Source organism: Berghia stephanieae, chromosome 12 (genome assembly GCF_034508935.2).
Source record: "Berghia stephanieae isolate SIO BIC M18660-M18661 chromosome 12, UCSD_Bste_1.3, whole genome shotgun sequence".
In the NCBI taxonomy this organism is placed as follows: Eukaryota; Metazoa; Mollusca; class Gastropoda; order Nudibranchia; family Aeolidiidae; genus Berghia; species Berghia stephanieae.
Genome location: NC_088371.1, coordinates 11,190,762 through 11,207,318, shown reverse-complemented (window position 1 = coordinate 11,207,318; position 16,557 = coordinate 11,190,762). Strand labels below are relative to the sequence as shown.

The following is a 16,557-nucleotide window of genomic DNA, read 5'->3' as shown; positions in this document are numbered from 1 at the left end:
GTCTTATCGAGGACAATGCATTTACATTAATAAAGAGGAAGATAAACAGTTCAAATTAACACATTATTACATAATATGACGCAAATGTTACATAATCAAAAACTCGGCTAGACGTAAGAAACAATTTGCTCTATCACTTTTGGATTTCCAATTCACTGAAACAATTGCAAATAATTACCCTCTTTTAATTAATACATAGAGAATAAAAAAGGGTTTGAGAGTATTTAAATTAAAAGATATAAACATGTTGTGTAATGACATAATGAGTTTATTTTTACCTATGGCAATTTAATTGCATATAAATAAAATGGTAGATTGAAAAAGTTCAAATAAATTGAAACAGATTCCCTATTATAATTAGAAGGAAAGTTCTGCTTTTAATACTTTAAAAAATTATGCTGAACCACTTTGGGTTATTGCTATTACATCATTTGAACTGACAATTAATATAATTTTATCCCCCCCCCCCTTTCTCTCTCAATGTATGGGGGTGTCAAAACTAATAGAACTTCTTACCATAATAATTATTAAGGCTAAGGCCTTTAGAATATGGATACAAATGATAACAAACATATCTAAACATATGGGAAAGAAACTTGATGACTTGATGGCAAAGTAAAATAAAATAAAATTAAAAGCAATTGGTATTTTTAAAATATCGATATTATTAATATCGGATTTCCACAAGAGAAGAAATATACGAACTTTTAATACAAAAACTATAAAATGCCTATAAATAAAGTTGGAAAGTATGTATTTCAAAATAAAAACATAGTAAATAATAGTACTGAAAATATTATGGACTAAATTTAACATAATACATAACTAAATTTAAAATATCGATATGAATATCGATATCGCCCGGCAGCCATGATGAGAAGATAATGTAAACAAGGCATTTCGGCGCAGAGTTAAAAGGGTCTGCGCATCGATATAGAGACCTGAAATTTGGCATGAATAAAGTTTAGATGTTATTCTAAAAACAAGCGTTTAAATTTTTAAAAACACACGCGGTAAATAAAAAAATAAATGCATTTGAAAATTGCCAAATTTTAACTTCATATAACTTCTGGAATTATTGATGGATTTTTTCCTTAATTGGCACCATTTAAAAGGAAATTGAAAGACGAAAATAATGATACCAAAATATCTGCGATATTCCTCTTTATAACGAAGTTATGCATCTTTAGTTGAACCCCCCAAAACGCGAACGGCAATTTCCAGTCACAACTTTCCTATGGGCGAGTTGGGTCAAAATTTGACTGCCACTGCTGCTGCTCACTAAACTGCCTAATTGTAATAAAGAAATCAACTCCAAATTTGTGAATTAAAAGAGGCTTGCTTTGAGAAAATTTGAAAATAAACAGAAATTTTTAACACATGCATTAATGGCAACGCATATTTGTATGAATTCCAAAAACAAATGGATTAAATTACCTTAAATATTTGATAGACTGTTTTTGGGGTTGTTTACACTAGGTTGTCAAGCAGCCATATCTTCACCAAACGAAATCAAACAAGCATACACCCAAATGGATCCACAAACTCAAGTAAGAAGCCACTAAGTTATGTCAGTCCTTTTGTATTTTATAACGCCAAAATACAAAAATTAAATTTGATTTCCCCCATGTAAATTACAATACACTAAAACATGAGGTAATTTAAAGATTTTAAATTTTAAACTGTTCTCAAGGACAGTATTGGGTATATTTATAGGAGAATAATTCATTAAATATAATAAATTCTGAAAATTGTGAAATGCCTATCTGGCATACAATTTTTTACACTCTCGTTTACCGAAGGAAGGAACCGGTCTACTTTGTGCAGACTTCGACTGTTGAGAAAATGACTTTGTATCTTTATTATTAAATTTTTAAGTTGTTTATAATTTTTATCCCAAAAAAACATATTTGTGCAATTTTGGCACGTATTTTATTATTATATGTAACGACAAAAATAGATATTAGATCGTCACTCTGCGATTATAATCCGTAAAGTATGCCATTTGGAGTGAAGCCTATTTGTACTTCGTGCAAAATCACCTCGTCAACATTATGGAGAAAAGGGACAAATGGAAAAGTTTATTGTAATTCATGTGGTATAAAGCAGCTGAATGGTACGCTCAAAGAGAGTCCACAGAATGGCTTATCAAATACAATGAAAAATGGAAGTCAACCCAGCACTTCAACACAAGGTGGAAACTACAATGTCCCAGCTCTACGCAAGAGCACAAGAATCAAACCTACTAAGAAATCAACACAGGCTGCAAGTAAACCGTTATCCACGAAAGGAAAGGGACGGAGGCATATATTTAAAAAGAATGTAAGTTTGAAAATTATTTGTTGACTTGTTAGCCACAGCCACAGTGTGGCAGACTGAGTGACTGAGCAAACACGATTATAAAATTTTCGTTTTTAACAGATAATAATATATTAATATATGTCATAGTCATATTATATGACATATAGATAGAGAGCAATAGTAAATAGTACCCTACATATTCAATGATTCATTGAATGGAAGCTCAAATTAATTGGTGTTAGACCATCAGTCCCAACAACTTTATTTTGTATCCAGATTGTATATATTCCTGTTTGGCCCTATTGATTGATTGAGTTTGAATATGTACATGATTTAATTTTAAATTCTGTGACTAATGATTCATTACCCATAAATATCATCACAATGTGTGAGTGTGATAGTCATCATCATATGGATGATAATGATAATGTAACCTTTCATATTCGAGTGCAGACACGGGGATTTTTACACATGAATTTGAATTTCAAAGATTTCAACTCTAAGTGACTTTTGAGATTGAGATGTTGCGATTTATGTTTAGAAACCTTATTGAAACGTGTTGAGAAAATAAGGCATTTTTAGAGTAATAAAATAAAACTTGAACCTTTTTAAAAAAAAATATCTTATTTAGCTTCTTTGTTCAGAAAATTATAAAGGCACACTTATAAGAACACTTGTGTAATTCAAACGGATGCACTTTGTGGCAAATTTGTTTGTTGTTTTTATTAAATTATTCAAGAAGTATCAGTTTAGATATTTTCTTATACTATTTGTATCATCAAATGCAGTATGATCCCTCCCAACTGCAAATGTGTGCTTAATTATTAGGTGCTAGACTGCGCGCTCAGAGGTAATCTAACACATACAGTGAATAAAAACAAACCTATTTTATACTATTAAACAATAAAACACTGTTATTTGAAACGAAATGATTGTTAATTCGTATAACATATCTAATGTGCAAAAACATGGTAAAAAGTTATAAATTTAGGCACTATATTTACAAATCATATTTTTGGGTTTGATAAAAAACAAACAAACCATACAATGGCTTTAACAATCTTGACTGTTTGCTTATGAAGGTATCATATGTGGTTAGGAGAGATCTCATAAACAGCTTTTAGACAATATGCTATTTATACCTATTATGATCACCTTCTTTGGGTTACCGGTACTGTCAAGGAAAAGATCGTATATAAAATGTTATTGCTTGATTCTTCAAATGTGTCTTATTATTGTTGCATACTACAAGAGGATTTATGTCCATTACTTTTACCATTAATATCTTTATCTGACCACACAAAATTATAAACATTTGATGACATCATCATATATCTTGACATTATGCTGTATGTTTCTTTTTTGAGATTACTGAATGACTGAATGTGTGTGAATGTCCAATTATGCCAGTTTGGTTCTTACTATATATTCAATTTATATACATATGATACATTAATAAAAAAAGCGTAGAGCATTTAGTAATCTTGATCTCATATATACGGAAAGGGCTCATGAGCAGCACTGGTAATCTATTTAGTTTTTCTTTTTGAAGTTAAATGTTGAATTGTTTATTTGTTTTTAATTGGATTTATTATTTCACACTAAATTTGACTTCACAAGATAAAATCTGATGGCGTAATGAATATTATTATTTGAATGAAAATCAGATTTTATTATTAAAGACTGTGCATATGTCCATTTTCCCTTTAATCATATTATAAAATGGATTGTTATTAATTTAATGGCAGTAAATATCTATTTTTGATTATTCATCAGCCTCCACTAAAAGCTCCACCTGCAGTAGCAACTGTCGTCACAGGGGAAAGTGTCTTCCATGATGTAAGTTTTATGAGTTTATACCATGAACTAAAGCCAATTATCAAGCATTTTGATTTGTTTCAATTTTGAAAATTGCATATTTAAGATGTTTTGTTATTAATTTATTTTTTATTTATTAATCTTGTATAGTAATTTGTATTTATCAATCAACATTTTTTTGAGAGAAATTTATTTTTGAATGTTATTTTTAAAAATCAGAAATGGAATTTGATAGAACTGATCTAAAGTAGAGTGAAACTCTGCATTTGGGGTTGATACATATTTTTATAAAAATCAAATTCTGATTTTCATTTTAAAAAAATATAACTACAGATTTTATGTTTGTCATTGGTATGTTGATCTATTTTGAGAAAAGCTTTAAACTGAGTCTTTAAAATTCTTTTCTTTTTTTTTTTGTTTTTTTTTTTTAATTCCTTTTTTTATTTACTCACTTCAGAATCAGTACTTTCAAATTGGCGATGTTGTGTCATTAATGGATCATGATGGAGGCCTATACTACGCTCAACTACGAGGCTTTTTATCAGACCAATACAACGAAAAGAGTGCTGTTATCACTTGGTTGATCCCGACAACTCTGTCACCGCCTGGCAAGTTTGATCCAAACACCTACATACTTGGTAAGGATGGTTTGTTTTTTTATTATTAAAAAGAATGCTTCATTGTGATAATAGAACTACCAACTGTATATAAAAAAAAGTATCATTTATATTTGTATGTTTTTTCTGACTCCAGTTCTCTACTGTTGCACCCCCTCCCCACTCTTCTATTTAATTTCAGCTCACTAAATTTGGCCATGAAAATTCACAAAAAAGGGAAAACAAAACATATAAGTGCTATTGAAATAATATAGCAGTATATACCTTCAGGATCGTTACTGACGATGTTACTAAAGGGAATCCTCGCGAGATTACTTGTCGTTTTCCAATGCACATCCCCCCCCCCCTTCCCTCCCCTCATCTATGGATTGGTCAAATTGCACCCAACCCCCTTCTTTTGTCAAACTGCACACCCCCCCCCCCTTAAAAAAATATTGTGGTTTGGTCAAAATGCACTAGAGTACGATTGTATGCTTTTCTTCTTAAATTGTATCATATTTGTAATTAGAATCAATCCTCAATCCAATATTTAATATTGATAATAATACATATATAAACTTTATTGATTTATAAGGAAATTGAGTTTGCAATCAACGTGAATTGCAAGAATGAATAATTAAGAGTTATATTATAAGATATCATATTTCCATAGTTTCATATAGCAAAATAGTAAAATAAATAAATTCCAAGTAAAAATGTATCTATTATATTAATGTTAATACATGAAAATAAGTTATGTATACTGCCTATTATATGATCTAGATATAGCTAGAAAAGTAAATTAAATAAAGGTGAAATTTGTGTAAATCTATCTTTTTATCCGTAATGAAAGGCCATGTAATAAATGTTAAAAAGAAAATGACTGGTATTGAAAGACTACAGATCACAATTTAGAATAAAATAGCCTGATGCCAGTGAGAAGAAAAGACCACCAATGTCTCATTCTTTGGGGTTTAATTCTCTTGGTCTCTTACACGAATGTTCGACATGATTTTCATCACCTACATCTTAACAATTGCTGTTTTATAACATAATATGTTTGTTACTTAATATTTTTTTAAATTAATCCAAAAATGTTGAAAAATTAAGCTTTTAAAAGTCCTTGTTCACACAAATACCTGGTGTTTTCCACATTATTTAACGAGAGAGTTGACTCCAGATTTACAGTTTCGAATTTTACACCTTTTTATCAAATCTTAACTCTTTTTACCAAGCATTGATTTACACTTTCTCTCTATTTGAGGTTGGTAGTTCAACCCTAACACCAAATATCTCCGGTATTTGACAATGACTACTTTTATCCCATCATTATTTACATTTTTCTGAGACAAGTTATATACATAATATTATTGGTACAACTACAAAGTGTATTTAATTTTTATATAATTATAATATTTGTAGTTGAATGAAACTATGTAGGTACATGCCAATTGGCTTTTAGATTGAGTAACCGAGCATTGTTTTTCAATTTTGAAAAGTAAAAGTACCCAAAAAAGAAGTCTCTTGAGAGAGTATATGTCATGGAGGGAAGGGGCCAGGGTTGAGTGAGCTAAAAGTATTTTGTTTCCGCCATCTGATTATTTGGGATTAATTAATTTTTTTTCTCATCATTTTTTTTTTCCACTCAAAATTGATAATTTATATTTGTAAAGTGCCCAGAGCTTGTATTTTACATGAAAATGAACGCTGTATAAATGTGTATTATTATTATTATTATTATTATATTATTATTATTATTATTATTATTATTATTATTATTATTATTATTATTATCATCATTGTGTAATACACAGGTCCGGAGGAGGATCTTCCCAGGAAGATGGAGTTCATGGAATTTGTCTGTCATGCTCCCTCTGACTATTTCCGGGCTAAGAACGCCCCCTACAAGACCTTTGACCCCAAGCCTGACCTTTGCTACATCTGGACATCCATCGGTCCAAAGATAGAGACGACGCCCACCATCGACGAGATATTCGGCATTGGGGAGCAAGAAGCCATCTTGGGTAGTCTGAAGGGTGGCGGGGAGAAGGGGGGACGGAGAAGTCACTTGATGAAATTGGACATTGATGAATTGTTAACGCCGTCTTGATTATCGGATAGCTTTTGTTTTTTTTTGTTTTTTTTAATGTGGTGATATATTGATGTGTGTATATATTATGACCTAAAGCCTCTATCTATTATTATTTCGGTTTGAACCAGATTCATCATTTATTTCTTATCGTGTTGATTTTATATTCAATATTATGAATCTGATTCAGTCTGAAATGAGATCAGAGGTAGGCTAGGGGGTCACATGTGCTAGTGTGTGTGTGTGTGTGTGTGGATGTGTGGGAATTTATGATATGTGCTTATCAGTTAGTGCGTGGATACATATGTAGGTGTATCAGTTTATGTGCATTTGCATATGTGTGTGTGTGTCATTGTGTGAATGTTGGGGAATTTAGGTTTATGGATGTGTGGAGATGTTATTTGGATTTTAGAATTTAGTCTCAAAAAAAAATTTCAAGCAAGACTAAGGGAGATAAATTGCCTGTGTACTTTTAAAATTTGTTCAACAGACTGAAATTGTTCGATCACAAACAAATAATATATGAGCTGATACACTTTTTCAGCAATATAAAATGTTATCAAGTATTTTGACACTTAACAAACAGCTTTCATGATAAAGAAACTAGTTTTTTGTTTTTTTTCTTTTTCATTTTTAATGATTAGCCCTATTTACAGACTGAATCGATTATTTTTAATACAAAAGTGAATAAAGTATGGGAAAATTTAAAGGGCATTTACAGTTTGTCTTTTTTTGTTTGGTTCCTTTTCTTCACTCCACTCTCTCTCTCTCTCTCTCTCTCTCTCTCTCTCTCTCTCTCTCTCTCTCTCCCTCTCTCTCTCTCTCTCTCTCTCTCTCTCTCTCTCTCTCTCTCTCTCTCTCTCTCTCTCTCTCTCTCTCTCTCTCTCTCTCCATGGACATGGATAACTTGGTTTTGCAGAAAAATTAATCATTGTTACCTTTTTATATAGTTCTTCATCATTGGGAACAGATTTACACTGTGGTATGGCTTTTTGCCTGGTACCCAAAAGCACTGTGTGGCCTTGAGCAAGTCACGCTGCCCTAGCTCACTATGGTGCTGCCCTCTAGCTAATGCCTTTTCCCCTTACTTTCAGATGAATAAATGGAACTTTTTCGTTTTTTAAAGCGCCTAGAACCTGATGAAATCGGGGTAAGGCCCTATACAGATGCCATTTATTATTATTAAATTTGATGGTGAGTGCCCATAATACAGTCAACACAATAGTTACTGTGTTAGTTATAGGGCTTTTGACTGGGTGGGGTCTTTTGACCTCGCATGGTGGGCGTGGAGGTCACTACACGCTGTGTCTTTTGTCTCCCATATCTTATTTCCCTTTCCATGTTGCTCTCTGTCTTTGTTCTGGATTGAGATTGCTCATTTTTTTTTCTGGCCCAGGAGAGGATCCTTAGCTGGGAGGGAGACAGTCTATTGTGTAGACCTTTTTTTTTTGAGAGATTGTTTTTTTCCCCTCCTAAATCATCTCTGTTATATACTTCTGTAGTTATCAGTTTTGACTATATTGTCAAAGTTGCCAATTTTACGTATATTACGGAATTAACGGGCAGGGGGGGGGGGGGGGGTACATACTGTGTCTTCTATCCCCTTATATCTGTTTTCCAACATGCTTTCTGTCTTTGTCTTGGAATGAGATTACTTGGTTTTGTCCTGGCCCTGGCCCGAGTCCTGGCTGGGAGGGAAACAGTCAAATGCATAGTTATTGTTTTGAGAGATGATATTTTTTTTCCTTGTAAATCATCTCTCTGTTATGTATTATTATATTTATTTTTAATGTATGATGTAAGCATCTGAGTGTATTCCTCCTTGTTGGATTTTGTGCTTGTGTCCGGATGAGACATAGGTGATCTCAAGCTAAGTACATTGATGGTATGCTCTTGGAATCTACATCTGATCCCTATTTGTTCCCAATTCCCATTTGTCTTACTCTCTCTTGGGTACTTTAATTGTAATTCTAGAACTTTCGACTATCCCATTTTCTTCCTTTTTACTGGCGCTGATATAACCTAAATGTGTTGCAAGAGTCGTAAAACCCTTAAAAACAAACAAACAATATTACAGAATTCAGTATGTTATAAATCCTCAGTATATTTTCCAATCACCTGCTAAAAAGTCAGTACATAATGTCTTTTTACTGGAGTTCATCACAGGGTCTGTTTATGTGTTAGTGTAAAAGTTCAGTAAATTATGTATTGCCTCTTTAATACTCTTCAACAGTCGTAACATCACTTCCCTAGTAATGACGCGTGGTAACTTAATAACTGGCTCTAAACTATCGGAACAATGGCGGACGCCCTTATGAAATATTTCTCCGGCGAGCATAAAAGCGTATCCAGAGGAATAAAAAACATAAATTTGATCATGTTTTGACTTTTACACATTCTGATCACAAGACATGAAAAGTTCTAGCCAGCATGAAGAATAAAAAGTAATGATTTTCTTTATTTAGAACCAAGATGGCCGCCGTTGCCGTGCGGCGTTACATCAACTACTGAATCCAATTGGCAACCCTGTATTGTACTTTTAATATAATAGAATTTGTCCTTTATAGCAGGATCCTTTGCTTCTGCCTGGAAGGGACATTCGGGTAATGCGGCTATGTGGTCTTGTGGTATGACACTCACAATCGGATCGGGTTCGAGTTCGCTCAGCGCATAGTTGAGTCCTTGGAAAAGGCTCTTTACTCACATTCTCTCACCATACCCAGGTGTAAAATGAGTACCTGGTTGTTAACGGCGTTGTCTCTGTTACAAAAAGAATTTGTAATATCGTCTAACAGGCATCATTTCCCGTCCTAAATATTAAATGTTGCTGTTGACCAGGGAGCCCTTGTAAAGCGCTTTGATGAACTACAGCTGACACCTGGGTTATTCCAGTCTTTCCTTGGAATAGACCTAAAGACAAATGGTCTATGGAGACTGGTTTCTCACAAAACAAACGAACTTAACAAGAAATTAGAGAAACCCCTCTCCATAAATCACATGACACAAAACTAGTCTGCCTCCATTTGCTCATTTTTTTTGTTTTTTTTTGCGTGTTGAAGTTTATGATCTGATTGATAGTATTTAGTGAGAACTACTACTCATAACAATGGCTCACAACAGTAAACAACACACGAGACAAACGAACGAAAAGAAATTATAGAAGCCCCCTCCATAGACTGCACAACACAGCCGAAACAAAAAACTAGCATGTCGCCGTTTGTAGCATTGCTTGTTTTTTTTTTTTTTTGTGCCCCCTGTGGTCAAGATGGACGACGACAAAGAGAAAGTTATTGAATTTGTGAGAGACCGGCCCCTTCTTTGGGACCCAAAGAATCCAGAATATCACATCAAGGATCAACGAAAACAAGATGTCGACATGAAATGTTTACCTGCCGAGGGGCTTATTTTTAATAATAATAAAAATGGCGATGATGATAATAAAAAGACAGTAAAAATGATAACAATAATGATGAAGATGATGATACATGGTAGTAGCAGTTGTAGTAGTAGTAGTAGTAGTAGTAGTAGTAGCAGTGTTAGTAGTAGTAGTTGTAATAGTAGAAGTAGTAGTAGTAGTAGTAGTAGTAGTAGTAGTAGCAGTTGTTGTAGTAGTAGTTAATGTAGAAGGCGTTGGTTTATCCCGGTTTCTATAGCATGAAAGGGGCAATAAATTCGAAAAAAAGTAGTCCTTCAGAGCCAATAGAGTCGGAATTTATCCCGGTCTCTGTTGCGTGAAATGGACAATAGCAATTGCTTGCTATCCTGTGGATAGGACGCTAGTCTGTCGCAAAGTACTTTCTGCGAGATCTAACAGATCCAGCTACCCAAGCACTGCTGAGTGGACAAGGGGTCCAGAAAAATCGAGACTGCACCTGGGATCGATCACGGTCACTTTGCGTGTGAAGCAAGTGCTCTACCAACTGAGCTATCGAGCCGAGAGGGACAATAGCAATAGGCTTCAACAGTCATGGCAGCAGCTTCTTATGGTTCACACTATTATGTTATGACGATCGACCCAATCAGCAAAGTCCGGTCCGCATTCGTGCACCGTCGCGAACCCGCCTGGTAGCATCGTCACAACACACCTTTCGACTAGATGCTCTGCCGTTTCGGGTTCTTGTCCACAGCGTGGACATAAAGGACAGGAAGTTAGACCCCACTGATGTAACGCACCGGCCGTTAGGCAGCTCCTCGACCGAAGCCGATTCGCAGCTACCCAGTGTCTCCTCTTACTGGTATCAAAGCCTGGCAACTTCTCACCAAGCTTAGAGGAGTGTAGGTCCCCGCCCCCACGAGGGATTGAATTCGTCCAAACCGACTTCCATCTCGTATGTGCAGCTCTGTCCGTAGTCAGGGATTCTGCGTACAAGGGTTGCCGGGACTTATTTCGGCTCGAAACGGGGGCACCGTTCATTATGCGCATGAGAGGGGTATCCCCATTCCCTCTCTCTTTGATCTTACTCAGCCAGTTTCCCGTAATGGTCTCCCTCCGGACATCGGGGGGCTGGATCGCTGCCATTACCGGGCCCCATTCTCTAGGGGTTGTTGCTAGCGTTCCCGACACTATGTGCATCGACTTGCGAAGTTTTACATCCACCTTCTCAACGTTTCTGCTTCTACCCCACACTGGAGCGCAATACTCCGCGGTGGAATAGCATAGTGCCAGGGCGGATGTTCTCAGGAGCGCTTGGCTAGCGCCCCAAGTCGATCCCGCCAGCTTCCTCAGAAGACTGTTCCGCTTCTCTATCTTCCGGGCAACCCCTTCGAGATGAACCCGATAGGTAAGGCTGCGATCCAACGTCACCCCTAAATATTTTGGACGCGGCTCATATGGGAGTGGCTGGTCCCCGACTAGGACATTCAGTTTACGGGTGTGCCAACCACTGCATAAGTGAAATGCAGTGGCCACGGTTTTTGAAGTGTTCATCTTCAGGTACCACTTGTCAAAGTAGGATTTGAGTCTGGTGACGTCCTCGCTAAGTACGCTCTCGAGACGGGTCCACACTTTACTCTGAGTAACGAGTGCCCAGTCGTCTGCGTATCCCAGCCTCAGGGAGGAAGTGTTCGGCATATCGCTAATGTAAACGTTAAACAGCATTGGCGCAAGTACCGACCCCTGAGGGACCCCATTCTTCAATTTCCTTACTTTGCTCGTGACGTCTCCCAGCGCGACGTGGAATTGCCTTTCCCTAAGATCGAAGAGAACAACTTCAAGGTCTTTTTGCACCTTATGATTTTTGCAAGTTTGAGCATTAACCCATCGCACCAGACCGTATCGTACGCCGCTGATAGGTCTATAAACACAGCACCTGTTTGTTGTTTTCTCTCGAACCCGTGCTCAATATGCTCTGTAAGGGCAATGACCTGCTCCGTGGTGCACCTCCCTTCCCTGAAGCCTGCCTGCTCAGGTGGCAGGGCAGCGTCTAGGACCGGCCCCCATCGGTTTAATAGAACACGCTCCAACAATTTGTAAAGACAGCTCAGCAGCGATATGGGTCTGTAACTGTCTGCCTCCTTCGCCGGCTTCCCTGGCTTCAGGATGGCAACTATCTTCGCGTGCTTCCACACTTGTGGAAGCTTTCCTTTTGCAAGGACGTCAGACATTGCCTCTGCTAGCCAGGCCCGTGCCCTGGGGCCCAGATGCGTCACCATATCGGGATATACACCATCTATCCCTGCTGCTTTGCCGTTCTTTACTTCGCTAATGGCTGCACCCACTTCTCGGGACTGAACGGGGCCGTCCAGTCCGACTCCTCCGCAGGTAGCGAGTCCAAAATCGTTCGGTACGCCTTGCGGACACCGCGCTCAAAAGCCTGATTAGGGACCCGCTTACTACGGTTCTTAATATTCTTGGCAATTGTGTCTGCCTCGCATTCCGGTGCAGCCTTCGCGAAATTCCGATCTGGGTCCAATTTCTTTATCAAACGCCAAGCGTGGCGGCTGGAGTGTGTAAAGTCGAGACTTTCCACGGTCTCCTGCCACCGTTGCTTCCTTCCCTCTGCCAGAGACTGAAGTAGTCTATCGGCTGTGTCCTGGGACTGGGTCTGCTGGTACTCTCGGTACAGCTCTTCCGACTCTGCTGTCCAGCAAGGGGTGTAGAATTTCCGCTTGCCCCGTGGAATAGAGCGTTGAGCGCTCTTAACCAGTAGCCTACTAAATCTGGTTATATTCTTGGACTTGGGAGGAATGGCAGGGCAGACCTGCTCGATATAGGAACTGAATTCCTCCCAGTCAGCCTTCCTGAAATTCCATCTGCAAAGTGGGAGAGACTGCACCCTCGGTATTGTCACCCCAGCTGTGACAAGAACCGGTCTGTGCTGGCTATGCGGAAAGTCCCCGAGGACTGTCCGCTTCACCTGCAGCGGTTCACCGTTCGCGCTTTTCGTTACGAGGGTGAGGTCTGGAGTGTACTCCTTCTTATGGCGGGTACCCCGGAAGGTACCCTTGGCTGTAGGATCGTACACTAGGTGTAGATCATTACAGTCCATCCATGAGCGGAGTTGTCTTCCTGCCTCGTTGCAGTCTCGGTAGCCCCATTCGTGATGGTGGCTATTAAAGTCTCCCAGACAGATGGAAGGATGGCTGACCACCGGTACCGGTGGTGTAGTCCAAGTCGCTCTAGGTGGTTTGTAGATATTATGCAAACACAGTCCACCTACTTCCACGGAAATTCGGTTCACCCCATTGCTGTCCGTTACGCTCTCAATGACCCTTACCTTCGATGGCTCTTTAGCGTAAACGCTAACCCCTCCTTTGAGCCTCGAAGTGTCCTCGCGTTGGACCACCGTATAGCCTGGGATCTGGAATCGGGAAGATTGCGCGCCTGAATAAAGGTGGGTCTCCTGTAAAAGGAGGATATCAACGCAATGAACGGCCAGTAGCTTTGATAAAAGCTCATTTTTTGCCATACTCTGGCTCTCGACGTTCAGGGACAATATACGCGTCAGTTCGCCATCCCCGCCGTCGCATTTTCCAATCGGCAGGCCGCGAATCGATTGATGCATGGGACGTTTGCTTTTTTCTCGGACGTGCCGACGACCCGGGCGACACGAACGCGGTATTATTTGGCTAGGCGGCAGACCGCTTCGCCATTGACGGGACTGTTTGGGACTCGACATAAGGACAATAGTGTGGCGCCCGGGATAGGGCTGCTATTCGGGCACCGGGTTTGGATCAAATTTAGTCACACACCGGGGCGAGCAGCTCATGTGGCTCGTTGGCTCGATACCCGGGATGGTCTCGTGACGGTCGACCGGGATTTACACCTTTGCCCTCCCGTGTGCCTCAAGCCCCCTCACCAACTGCAAGGTAAAGATCCACGAGGGGGACAGTCATGGCGTCACTTCCTTCGTAATGACGCATGGTAACTTAGTAACTGGCTTTAAACTATCGGAACAATGGCGGACGCCCTTATGAAGTATTTCTCCGACGAGCATAAAAGTGTATCCAGAGGAGAAAAACATTATAAATATGATCTTGTTTTGACTTTTATACATTCTGATCACATGCCATGAAAAGTTCTAGCCAGCATGAAGAATAAAAAGTACCGATTTTCTTTGTTTAGAACCACGCTGCTCGCCGTTGCTGGGCGACGTGACATCAGACTTGAATCCAATTGCTATTATCATTCGGATAGGACGCGTTTCTAATGATGGTGATAATAATAATAATAATAATAATAATAATAATAATAATAATAATAATAATAATAATAATAATAATAATAATACATAGTACGTATTTCTCTTCCCTTTTTCTTTTCTTAAACGTGATTAATTTTATCAGAGTTTCTTCATCAGAGGAATCCATGATGATGAAAGCGTATTGTTTATTTCATGGCGCGTCTATCGATACCGTACCGTCGATGCTGTTTATTTAATGAGAACTACTCAAAAAATTTTTTGGCTAGCTACAAACAATAAGAAAGATGCCGTGCCATTGATGTCGTGTATCCTATGGAGTTATATAGATAGTTCGAAGATGACGTCACTCAGGCCATTGTTATTGTTTTTGCCATCCGCGTTTGTGAGTTGTTCTCACTAAACTGTATTAACCAGACTATAAAAGTTCATGGTTACACAGAGTTTGTGTGTTGGTCCGTTATACTTCCGGATGGCAATGTTGTGAACTCCTTGGCCAAGCGCATTCTATCTATAAGTTAACGATGTCTATGGTCATTCCCGTGTGTTTCCAACCATGCAATCATTTATTTTGTCACCTATCAAGGGAATGAATTAGGCAAAAAAAAAAAAAAAAAAATGCATTAACCCTCTCCTTACCACCTTCAGCAAAATCGTCACATTTGTTACGACGCAATATACATTTTTTCTTATTCAGAGTTGATAATTTGTACATCACCAATGATCTTTGTTTGATTAATAATAACATAAAGTTGTTTTGTAGAGAGATTGTTTGAGTTTAAAAATCAATTTTTCTGCTGGGTAAGCCTGCCATTTTTTTTTGGGGAAAATACTGAAAATGATTGGTAAGGAGAGAGTTAACCCTCAATCAAATGTACATATTTGTTTATTTAAAAAATAAAACCATGAAAGTCTATGGCTTCAATGGGCATGATCTATATTAACTTTCCATGTGCTCGAGGTCATTGGTCACATTGCAAAATGTGCTCAAAGTGACCCACTTAGTGAAAAGTGTTCACAGCTTTTTAAATATCTAACATCACGATTGGTCACTTGATTCAGCTTGACACATGGGTATGTTTATAAATTTTGTAAACAAAGCAGCATGTTCACAATTGTTAAGAAATATCCAATCGTTGGACAGCAACAAATCATGTGATTGATGACCTGCTTTTACGAAAACATGAATATAGATCGCTCCCATTCCTCTATGTACGATTATTACTATTCGTTATTCTTTCCATCCAACCACCCATCCAACCCCTTCCATGATCCACTCGTCCATGGATAGATAATAATAATAATAATAATAATAATAATAATAATAATAATAATAATAATAATAATAATAATAATAATAATATAATAATAATAGTAATAATACTTTATTCATCCATAGGAAATTTTTTGTACAGACATGTTGAACAGACATGATAATAAGTTAGCAAATAACTAGGTGGTAAAAGTATGTATAATGTGAAAGTAATAAAATGTGAAAATTGATTTGTATATTGAGTATTATAAATTCGTGTATTATAAAATACATACATCCTTCCATCCATCTATCCATTCAAACAGCTATTTACGCATCCACCCATCCATCTCTCCATCCTTCCATCAATTTATCTATCCATCCATCCAGTCATCCCTTCCCTCCATCAGTATATCCTTTCATCTATCCATTCACACAGCTATTTACGCATCCATCCATCCATCTCTCCATCCTTCCATCAATTTATCTATCCATCCATCCATCCAGTCAACCCTCCATCCACCAGTCCATCCATTCACCAACCCACCCACCCATCTATCCAGTCATCCATTCAATACATTCCTTACTTTATTCATCCATCGCTTCATTCACTAAACAACGCCAACTCCCCATCCCACCTATTTTTTTTTTTAAATACCAACCCACCTCCTCCATCAACAATCTATCACCTTCTGTCTTCACTCAATAAAAAACAACAAATTATTACGACCTCCTAGATTCCATGACCGGATACTGACCGCCACGGTGAGTCGTCGAGACTCCCTCACACTTCACACCCACCATAATCCTCAGCGACCTCAGACTTACCTGGAAGAACTTTACCCCCATACACAGACAAAT

The 16,557-nt window shown here is 37.8% G+C and overlaps 2 protein-coding genes across 2 annotated transcripts in view; one reads left to right on the top strand and one right to left on the bottom strand.

The window, feature by feature from the left end:
* The window catches only part of LOC144957458 (annexin A6-like), a 34,456-nt gene extending 32,923 nt beyond the window's left edge, over positions 1–1,533 (bottom strand). The window contains exon 1 of the mRNA XM_078888733.1: positions 1,438–1,533. The gene's annotated coding sequence lies outside the window, so the exon portion shown is untranslated. The remainder of the gene's footprint in view (positions 1–1,437) is intronic.
* Positions 1,534–1,795: 262 nt separating this feature from the next.
* LOC144957954 (GATA zinc finger domain-containing protein 1-like) lies at positions 1,796–7,513 on the top strand. Its single transcript, XM_078889513.1, has 4 exons — positions 1,796–2,322; positions 4,078–4,140; positions 4,577–4,757; positions 6,530–7,513. Exons 1-4 carry the CDS (start codon positions 1,999–2,001, stop codon positions 6,823–6,825), a joined length of 864 nt encoding a protein of 287 aa, XP_078745639.1. The 5' UTR covers positions 1,796–1,998; the 3' UTR covers positions 6,826–7,513.
* Positions 7,514–16,557: the final 9,044 nt, after the last annotated feature.